Source organism: Mustelus asterias, chromosome X (assembly GCF_964213995.1).
Source record: "Mustelus asterias chromosome X, sMusAst1.hap1.1, whole genome shotgun sequence".
Classification (NCBI taxonomy): Eukaryota; Metazoa; Chordata; class Chondrichthyes; order Carcharhiniformes; family Triakidae; genus Mustelus; species Mustelus asterias.
Window position 1 is genome coordinate 14,363,636 of NC_135834.1, and position 11,398 is coordinate 14,375,033.

Below are 11,398 nucleotides of genomic sequence, written 5' to 3' on the forward strand. Positions count from 1 at the left end.
TGATTTTGTGTCTGTGCCCTGTTTGAGAGCAAATTTCCACTCCATCTGACGAAGGAGCAGCGCTCCGAAAGCTAATGGTATTTGCTACCAAATAAACCTGTTGGACTTTAACCTGGTGTTGTTAAAACTCTTACTGTCTCTAGCTTCTCCCAGGGTTATTGCGCCCTTTTTTGAATTTTCACTTTGTGTGGGCGCATGGAACCTTTGTCTTCAGCTCCAAATCCCGTTGGTCATGTGTATGGGTTTGACCAACATAAAAAATCTAAACCACGCATGTGCAGCTCTTTCCCAGCTGGCATATGCGTGGGAGGCCCAAGATTCATCGGGTCTTGGAGATGTCAACCACAGAGCTGAAGACGAACGTTAGTGTTAATTACATGAATTTTGAAGCTTTCTCTGCACGGGGCGGGGTCTTCACAGTATATGGCACACTGCCCTAAGCAGAAGCAATCTGTCCATTTTTCCCTATGTGTGGAACATCCCAGAGAACAAAGTTGGTCTGGGGTCAAAGCAAGCGAATTAAAATCTGTTGAGAAAAGGGTTAATGGGTGGGAGAAATATTAACATTGTATGATTTTCTTTATCTGGACAGGTTGGGGCAGGAAACTGGTATCCCTAAAATAAGAAATCAACAGTTGGTATGGGAAGGAGTCCATTGTAGAATCAACATTTAGGAGCTAGGTTAATAGGCTGAATGGCCTTTTCTCATTCTGGACTTCATGTTCTTGTGCTTACTTCCCCCACCAGATTTGAGTTTGAAATGCCATTAGAGGAAGCACAGAAGAAAAAGCTGGACCTCACTGTGAAGAGCAATGTTTCCTTCATGTCCAGAGAGATTGGAAAGGTATTGTATGTGTGTCTACACTACTGCATAACATTCACAAAGTCCCAGTGATGCAAAGAAAAATATTCTTAAGTATATCCAGTCCAAATATGTGCGGGTAGGTTGATTGGCCATGATAAATTGCCTCTTAATGTCGGGGGGATTAGGAGGGTAAATATGTGGGGTTACGGGGATAGGACAGGATCTGGGTGGGATTGTTGTTGGCTCAATGGGCCAAATGGCTGCCTACTGCACTGTAGATTCTATGATATAACAAATGCAGTTTAATTCGCAAGTATTTTAAAATGATCAATCTGGAAAATGTTTATCTACAAATCACATCAATTGAGGATTTTAAAAAACCATCAAAGAACACTGTTGATATTTGAAAATGTGGGCACAGTCTCTTGTCACTACTTTTGGCCATCTTTTAATAATTTTGTGCCCTGTTGTCTTAATTTTAGTGAATCTGGGCTCTAACCATGTGTCTTACCTCTGCTTCTCTTCTAGCTCTGTTTTGATCTCTCGCAGCTTAACTTGACTCAGGAGATAACACAGTGGTAAGTGAGCAAGCCATATTATGGGTGAATAAGACATAAGCCAAGCAGTTGTGTATCATTGTCAGTTAACCATTTGCAAGAATTGATCTTTCCTGTATTAAAACTAATAACGCCCCATCTTCCGATTTTATTTTTCTTCCATTTTCTTTAATTACATTAGTGGAGATTTCCATTCAGTCAATGGTTAGGGGATATGGTCCATCTCTTCATTGTGAAGTTGAGTTTTGGAATCATGTTTTCAAAGAATGAGGAAATGCAACAACAGCTTTGTTGCAACCCAGACTGGCACATCACGTGCGCATACACACACAGTGGACCATCATATCATGCTGAGCTGTGATATCCTCAACAGTTGAAAAACATCATTCGTTGCTTAGGCTGACATATGTAACCACTTGGGGGTGGCCAGTGTCTGTGAAACTGTATCCCAATATCTTCAGGAGAGGATGGGAGAAACCATTTTTTAAAGATATGGTACAATTTTACAAAATTATAACATTTTGAGATAAAACTTTTCTTTGTGTTACAGGTTCGATTTGAAGGAAGAATAGAGTGGTTCTGGTTCATGATCAACTATTTTTGAATGGTTCTATTTCCATTGAAGTATTTTTTACCGCTTAAAGTATTATGTCACAATTTAAGTACTATGCTTTTTTAGTTCACAAATAGTTCCAGAGAATGCATTCAGAGTACCGGGGAAGCCATATTGTTCTTTTAAAGGCAAAATACTACGGATGCTGAAAAGATTTTTTAAAAACAGGAAATGCTGATAAACTCAGCAGGTCTGGCAGCATCTGTGGAGAGAAAGAGTTAACATTTCGGATCGAAATGATCCTTCCAGAGAATGTACTGTAGAACGTTTACAACATTAGTCCCTTCCCTAAATATCTATACAATACCTGTGGTTCTTGGGGACTGCGCTGCTTTGTCACCTCTGGAACTTAAGATCCTTACAATTAATTTGTCATTAGTTCTGAGCTAAATCTGTGTGAAATAAGTTCAGGAGGTCTCAGTGCATGCCCGTCATGTAACATCAAAATGGAAATGTTCCATTGATGCAGATGGGAATTGGAACTGAGCCACGGCAAAAAATTTATGGTAAGCGTTACTATGGTTTGAAGTTGTGTAATTGTGGCAATCGAGGGGCGGAAAGCAGTGATGACATTCCATTTATTTAATCAAGAAATTCACCCAAAATAGTAAGCTCTAGCTCATGCACTCCGGAATGTGCAATTTTTCTAACAGGGCTCAAAGGTTTTTCACAGACCAATTTCAATTAGAATGCACAATAAATCTATTCCTATCTGAATCATGTTTGCCAAAAACAAGCAGTGAACAAAGCTGTCAAAAACAATGGGATAGAAAATGTCTGTCTGTTCTTGGGACCTCACGCAGCATAAATCAAGCTTTGGTTCTCAAAACAGTTGATATGCCAATGCAACACTACTTCCACAGGCAGCTCACACATTGTGAGTGATGATTATTAGGCTGCCTGCATTGCCATTAGTGGCCAGAGGTATTTATTACTTTTGTTTTCTGCCTGAATTAATGTAAAAATGTGGCTGATGCTTTGGACAGAGGCCAATTGTGTGAAAAGCTCAAATAGTAGAATTGCTGTGGGGTCTGTGGTTCCCAAGTGTCAAAATGTGTGATTGCAAAGGGAGCAAATAAGAATACATATATGGAAATTTTGTGAATTGTTTGCATGGCATATAGAAGTAGCTTTTTTTTTTGCTGTGTTCACAGTGCCCATTAAAAGCAACCCAATTCTGGAATTCACACATTGTCAAAAATTAAGTTGGTGTGTCAGAACTAGGAAAACCTGCTCCACTGGAGTTTGTTGTGCAAAGAAATAACATGTTGAGGGGCATAGCAACAAGAAACATAGCCATGTGCAAGGCTATAGCAGTGCCTGCTTGTAACCTGACTCCATGGTAACTAAAATTGTATTAAGTGATTGAACATGGGTTGCTTGGAGCCATTGTCTACAGCATGAAGATGCTTTTTATAACTAATTTGCATAAACATACAAACATTTTCTGCTATATACTAGGTTTGTCTTTGTCTTTTGTATCTTTGAGAAAGCCTGTACACCTGTTTAAAATTTAGCAGGCTTCCATATATATATATATATATATATATCTCTAGCCCTGTTCATGAATCATGGCCTAACATGTTCAGATTCATTCTAATAAAACCTGACATGAAAATCTTGTATGTTAAGATTGTTTAAAGGTTGAATATGTTTTACCTGGAGGCAGAGAAAAGCACTAACTGATGTTCACAAGTAGGAAAGGAAGTACAAACCCATAGACTCCTTCAACCAGCCTTTCGTCATATTCCAGGTCCAGTACCAGTTCATTTAAACATCAAGACTGACAATGTTGTAAAAGTAGACAAAAGTACTGGTGGTAGTGTCTAGGAAACACAAACTCTAGTAAGGAAGTGTTTGGAAATGGTTGGTAAATAGGAAATATTCTAATCTGTGAAAGTTCACAAAGAAAAACCAGTTTAGATATAAAATGCTCAAATCCTCAACAAGTCTTACTGACAAAAACATCTAGGTAGGGTCAGTGGCCTAATAATCCCAAAATGAAAGTTCAAATCCAACCTCACCAACTATAGAATTTAAATTTTGAATTAGTAATGGTGACAATTAAGCCACTGTATTGTCATAAAAGTCCAACTGGTTCACTAGTAAATGTACTTCAGGAAAGAAGACCTGTCACCATACCCGTCTGATTCCAGTTCCGCAGCAATCTGGATTGTGACAGCAATGTGGTTGACTCTTATCTACCCTCTGAAATGGCAAAGATGGACTGTAGCAATTCAAATAGGTGGCTTATCAAGGGCCTTACCAGCAAGGCCCATATCCCATGAATGAATGGGATAAAAGAAGAAACTGACATTATAAAATATATAACCTGAAAACGTACACCTGAAAATGGAGGTTTTAGGCTCATCCCAATTCACCTATTCACTGACAGTCTCCAGGGGTCCATTTAAGACCTGTTGGCTGGGCTACCTAAGATTTGGAAAAATGAGGCAATGAATGCCGTGCATAGTTATTGTCCAATCTGACATATTCAAGGGGCCTCGTACCTATTGTTATGAAACCACCTGGTACAGGACAAGTCAGATCCTCGAGTGGGACTAAGCCTGATAGATTCTAACATTTTTTTGTTTAGAAACGTGGACAGCAGCTACTGAACGGAGTCAATGGGCAGAATTTTCCTATTCCACCCGCCACAGGAATTATAGTGGCTGGGACACTGACTATGCAATGGTCCATTGACCTCGGGCAGGATTTTTCAACCTTGGGGCGAGCGTGGCCGGAAAATCCCACCTACAGTGTCTGCTGATGAGCCTTTAACAAAATAATAAAACATTTATTAAACAAGAAAAAGTGAACTATATTACACTACTCTTTCATCCACAACCATAGAGATATATACAGATTCCCAAGTTACAAAATCCATCTTATACTCTCACGTTCACTGTTAAGAAAACAGTCCAGTAAACCAGTCGGCAAACACCACACTCGAACCAAGTGACATGCCAACTGGTCTCAGTGGACTGTATCTTGGACACAAGAGTTTCCAATCTCTACTCACTTTGGAATCTTCTCCCACATGGTGCTTCATCTCTGACAGCTTCCACAAGCGTTTCTTGCTCCTTGATTTAGCTGTTGTCTTTTCCCTGTCCCTCCCTGGTTTGTTGGAACCTTCTTCTTTAGTTTGGCACTTACTCTCTATCCCTTTTCGTGTCCTGCCTGTTTTGACACTGTGGAATGCTGCTTCGAATGGAACTAAAACTGTTCTATCCTTGTGGGTTCCCCGCTCTGGACCCGTTTCTTGGCAACAGCACAGTTTTTCTCTTTTTAAGCCTCCTTAAACAACTTCAAAGGTTGTAAAACCTTATTAAAATTCTAAGTATACAAAGAGCTCCAGACCTGCTGTCTCCACTCTTGAAACATTAGACCCAGGTTTCACCTTTTTAGCCCACAAATAAAAAACAAACTTAAAGCTAAAACGTATTCCTAGTACCCACAAATAAAGTTTTTTATCTCTATTTCCGAACACTATTTGAGGCGGGCACTTCAAGTCACTAGTTGCAGCATTCCCAGGGTGGAGGTAATTGGGACTGTTTCAATGGTTATCACATTAACAGTGTCAGAAGCATTCAAATAGTGAAACATTCACACACCCTTCAGTGCTATTGACATCTAATCACTCTACTTGGGAAACAAAGCTAAGTTTTTATAATCATTTGGAGCAAGATAAGCACATTCGGCCCATTAAGCTCACTCTATCCATGAATGATTATTTGATCAAGCACTCCCTTCTCCTCAGTCTCTGTTGATGCAGTCAGTGTTGTTGCTCTCTCTATAACCAACAACTGTCCTTTTAAAAAAGAGCTGCATGGATACCCATTGAAAAGAATTAATAACCTGGAGTCAACTACCTCCTTCCTCTAGGAGTCTGTTTCACATGTATATTTGATCAGTTGAGTAAAACTGGCGGACAGAGGTTTTACTAATTGGAATTTTGGTGGCTTCAATACATAATCTCATATTGTACCACAAAGCTATTTAGAGGACAGTTGTATAACTGCATGCACTGCTAAGAAACACGTTTACCTTGGAGTTCTTAATTAAATGCCCAGACCTGCAATAGCTTTTTCACTCACAAAAAGGTGTTGCTAATGGTAAAACTACAGATTTAATACATTCACTGGAGACAGGTTATCATTGTTAAATCTGTGTTTATCACCAAGGGGTGATGCCGTGTTGTTTCTGAATGTTGGACAGTTTTGTAAATCTACATGTAAAAAAAAACAAACAATTCTGGTTTCTCAGGCAAAATATACCAAAAGCACCAATTTGGATTTTTCTTTGTTGCTCTTTTCACTTCCTAATTCAGTTGCTTTGGTTTCATAAATTTTGAACACTAATTTGGAATTTGTATTTTGTACCAACCAAAATCACTAAAAACAGACTATCTGGTTATTTGTCCCAATGCTGTTGTGGGAGCTTGCTGTGTGCAAACTGGCTGCTAGGTTTCTCTGCATTAGAGCAGTGATTACACTTCAATAACATTTCTATTGACAGTGAGTCACTTTGGGATGTCCTGTGATTGCGAAAGGTATTTTTTTTTTACTCTGACATACAGCCTGGATCACGCTGTCCACATTTGGACATTTTTATTTGCCAACCTCTATAGTGGATCTATCATAAACATATGATGCATAACTTTTGTACAATGATATAGTATTTGAATTTTCTTCCTGTTGACCATTGTAATGTGTACCAAGGTTTGAAAGATTGCACCATAATATTTGATAAACAGTTCAGTGATCAATATAAACCTATAGGCATAGTTAGACAAGGTAATGTAAACCTGATAATCAAGCCCATTTTTGTTTTAATTTCTATTTTTCACACTTCCAAGATTTTTCTTAGGTGCACCAACTGGAGATAAACTTAGCTCCAGATCAGATTTTCATGGGCTGCTCCAGACAATCGCTAAAGTCCAACTTTCTCCATGATTCAGAGTTGGTGCAAGTCAATGGTCTCAATCTGGTTCCTGATTACTGCTCTTCGTGTCAGACAGGAAACATCAGGAGTGCTATACACGTGAAAAATAACTGTTTATAATTTAAATTCTTACCATCAATATTTAGAGCATTCACTCAGATGGATTATGTAGCCATTATTTTGCTTGTTACATGATGAATAAAACTGTATGGTTGTAATTTTAGTTGGAAATATCTTAAATTATTAACCATAATTAACATTAAATAAATTGCTACTTTTATGATTAAATCTTGCCAAATTATATTATAGTTCCTTAAGAATGCTGTATGATTTGGGCATTTGATTATGTAGATCACTGTTCATGAATTAGATGGATACTTCTGCATGTAATATATATATATATTATATATATACAGATATATATAAAAAATAAAGTAACAAAAATGCAGCTACAATCATCTTTTATAGTTTTCATCACTTACTTTCTCTTGTATTAAGTGGGGGAGCTTGGCTCAGTGGTAGCACTTTTCAGTGCAGTACCTAGAGTGTAGCATTGTTGAGTGTTATTTTTTCAGATGTTAAACTGAAACCCTATCTGGTCAGGTACAGGGAGGGGGTGGAATTGAATAAGGCCCAAAAACAGGTGTGTGGAGCGTGATGCATGATTACCAATATCTATTTATTGCAATGCAGGCAACAAGGCAGCATGCAAACTGTGTGCTGCCTGCTTCTTTACATGTTTGCAGTGTGGTTGTGGGTTCCCCTGCTCTGGACCCCTGTTTCTAGACAACAGCACAGCTTTTTCTCTTTTAAGCCTCCCTAAACTACAACAAGGGGTCTTAAAACCTCATCAATTTTGTAAGTATATAAACAGCTCTAGACCAGACCTGCCATCTCCATTCGAAAACCACATTATACCCAGCATGGAGAATGCTGTTGAGTAATTGCATGCCCGAGTAGGGGGGCTAGCCTGAGGGACTAGCAGGGGTTCAGGCTAGCCAACACTACTTAAAACAAGCCTGTAGCTCTTAAAAGACAGGCTTGCGCAGGTTTCGGAATTCATTTGTTGTGTCTCCTCAAACTTTATATTCTGTCTAAATCCATCTTTAGTCATGTAACACCAAACGGGATGAATGTTGGATAGGAGGACATTGTGGCATATACCTTTGGAAAAGACATGGCATCTGCGAGGACGCGGATCGCATTAATGGCCTCACGCCCGACTTTACCAAATGTCCTCACAGATGCCCACTTTACCAAGACCCGAAAATGGCCACAATGCGAATTGCGCCCGAAACGGGCGCAACGACATTGGAAATGCATTTGCATGCATTTAAATTGAATTAATGAGCTGGATGCCCAATCTTACCTGCATTTTCCCCTTTACGATCGCGTTCGCCCGTCCAGATTCAGCGCGAAACAGATATGCTCAGATATTCTCTGGTTTGGGGGTGAGGGGGGTGGAGGGAGGCCAGATCATTCTCTGGTTGGGGGGAGGCCTGATTATTCTCTGGAGGGGCTGATCATTCTCTGGCGGGGAGAGAGGCGAGTAAGATGAATCTGTGGTTTCGGGGGGGGGGAGGGAGGCCCAATCGCTCACTGGTGCAGGGGGGAGGAAGGCCAGATGGATCTCTGGGGGGGGGGTCCACTGCCACTCTGCGGGCAATTGGTGGGGGGGAATGGGGGCAGAGGGTCTGGGTAGTGGGGGGGGGGATAAGGGGGACAGTTATGTTGTGGGGGTGGGGGCGATGTCTGTGGGGGCCATCATTCCCACTTTTCGCTCCCAGGCCGCTTTATCCACTTTTTGTGGCCCGGGAGCAATGTGAAATTTTTTTCTCACTGCGCATGCGCAGTTCAAAGCTCCGACCGGAGCAGCAGTGTTTCGGGTGCGATAAGCCCTGCCCACAGCGCGATTCAGACTTGCGATTTTTTTTCAGGCTAAGTGCATATGGGGGCGCCTGAGAGCAGGTTTCCAAATCGGATCTGAATTGCGCCCAGATTCAGCACTTAGAATCAAAATGGTAAAATCAGGCCCAGAGGGTGACAACAGAAGGCTGCTTTAGTATCTGGAAGCCAGTGTCCAGTGGCGTACCACAGGGATCTATGCTGGGTCCCCTATTATTTATCATTTATATAAATGACATAGGTGACTATCTGGGGGGGGGGGGGGTAGGATTCGTAAGTTTGCGGATGACACAAAAATTGGCTGGGTGATTAATAGGCTGAGTGAGGCTACAAAAAGATATAGACAGAATGGTCAAATGGGCAGATAAGTGGCAGATGGAATTTAACCCTGAAAAGAGAGAGGTGATACACTTTGGAAGGAGTAACCTGACAAGGAAGTATTAAATGAATGGCATGACACTAGGAACTTCTGTGGAACAAAGGGACCTTGGCATGTTTGTCCACAGATCTCCGAAGGCGGAAGGGCATGTTAATAGGGTGGTGCAAAAAGCATATGGGACACTTGCGTGTATCAATCGAGGGATAGATTACAAAAGCAGGGAAGTCATGTTGAAGTTGTATAAAACTTTAGTGAGGCCACAGCTAGAGTAGTGTGTGCAGTTCTGGTCACCACATTATTGAAAGGATGTGCAGAGGAGATTCACCAGGATGCTACCTGGGATGGAACACTTAAATTATGAAGAGAGGTTGGGTAGACTTGGGTTGTTTTTGTTGGAGCATGGAAGACTGAGGGACGACCTGATCGAGGTGGATAAGATTATGAGGGATATGGACAGAGCGGAAAAGGAGCAGCTATTCCCCTTAGTTGAAGGGTCAGTCACGAGGGGACATAGGTTCAAGGTGAGGGGTTTAGGGGGGGATGTGAGGAAAAGTTTTACCCAGAGGGTGGTGACAGTCTGGAATGCGCTGACTGAGAGGGTGGTGACAGTCTGGAATGCGCTGACTGAGAGGGTGGTAGAGGCAGGTTGCCTCACATCCTTTATAAAGTATCTGGATGAGCACTTGGCATGTCAGAACATTCAAGGCTATGGGCCAAGTTCTGGTAGATGGGATTAGATGGAAGTTCAGGTGTTTCTAATGTGTTGGTACAGACTCGATGGGCCAAAGGGCCTCTTCTGCACTGTATGATTCTAGTGGAATGCTATCCTTTTTAAACGAAATAATTAAACATAAAAGATTTATGCTTCAGTTATATCGGCCATTGGTGAGACCACATCTCAGATACTGTCTGCAGTTTTGGGTCTCCTTATTTAAGGAAGGATGTAAATGTGTTGGATGCAGTTGACAGGAGGTTTACCAGATTGATACCTGGTATGAAGAAAAGGGTATTATTTTAATGTTTTTGGGATTTAATGCATTACGCTGGGAAGCAGGGTTGTGTGTCTGTGCGTGACTAATTTAATTAAGCTGCAAACAAAGCTGAGGGCATTAAGTGGACCAGGTGAAAGGCAGGCACTTGAAATGAATACAGCCAAGTTGGATGTTCTACAAATAAATAAGACATGGGTAGAAATTTGCATAAGGAGACAAGTTTGTTGTGTTCATTTGTTAAATTTCAAAGGGAAGTAAAAAAGGGTTTACAACTTGGAAAAGGTCACATAAGGCAAGGCTATTACATTTTATTTTACTGGAAAGTGGTGGCCATATGGAGAAAATAAAAAAGATTTTTATATTCTGAGAAAAGTAAATTTCAAAGAAGGATAAGGACAATGGGAAATGATGAAAGAGAAATAAAACATATTTAAAGCAGTCAAGGGCATTCTGCCTTTGATCTTCGGGTAAGCGTTCTCCAAGGTGGCCTTCAAGACACATGACAACGGAGAATCACCGAGCAGAAACGGATAGCCAAGTTCCGCACACACGAGGACAGCCTCAACCGGAATCTTAGAACCATAGAAAATTACAGCTCAGAAGCAGGCCTTTTGGCCCTTCTTGTCTGTGCCGAACCATTTTATGCCTAGTCCCACTGACCTGCACTTGGACCATATCCCTCCACACCCCTCTCATCCATGAACCCGTCCAAGTTTTTCTTAAATGTTAAAAGTGACCCCACATTTACCACTTTATCCGGCAGCTCATTCCACACTCCCACCACTCTCTGCGTGAAGAAGCCCCCCCTAATATTCCCTTTAAACTTTTCTCCTTTCACCCTTAACCCATGCCCTCTGGTTTTTTTCTCCCCGAGCCTCAGCGGAAAAAGCCTGCTTGCATTCACTCTATCTACACCCATCAAAATCTTATACACCTCTATCAAATCTCCCCTCAATCTTCTACGCTCCAGAGGATAAAGTCCCAACCTATTCAATCTCTCTCTGTAACTCAGCTTCTCAAGTCCCGGCAACATCCTTGTGAACCTTCTCTGCACTCTTTCAATCTTATTTACATCCTTCCTGTAACTAGGTGACCAAAACTGTACACAATACTCCAAATTCGGTCTCACCAATGCCTTATATAACCTTACCATAACACTCCAACTTTTATACTCGATACTCCGATTTATAAAGGCCAATGTAC

At 41.0% G+C, this 11,398-nt stretch overlaps 1 protein-coding gene across 1 annotated transcript in view; it reads left to right on the forward strand.

Annotated features, from left to right (window-relative positions):
- Window positions 1-3,604, forward strand: part of esyt1a (extended synaptotagmin-like protein 1a) — a 100,166-nt gene extending 96,562 nt beyond the window's left edge. Inside the window, exons 29-31 of the mRNA XM_078201110.1 lie at window positions 748-844; window positions 1,334-1,383; window positions 1,913-3,604. Coding sequence (XP_078057236.1) covers window positions 748-844; window positions 1,334-1,383; window positions 1,913-1,934 — 169 coding nt within the window. The 3' untranslated portion in view covers window positions 1,935-3,604. The remainder of the gene's footprint in view (window positions 1-747; window positions 845-1,333; window positions 1,384-1,912) is intronic.
- Window positions 3,605-11,398: the final 7,794 nt, after the last annotated feature.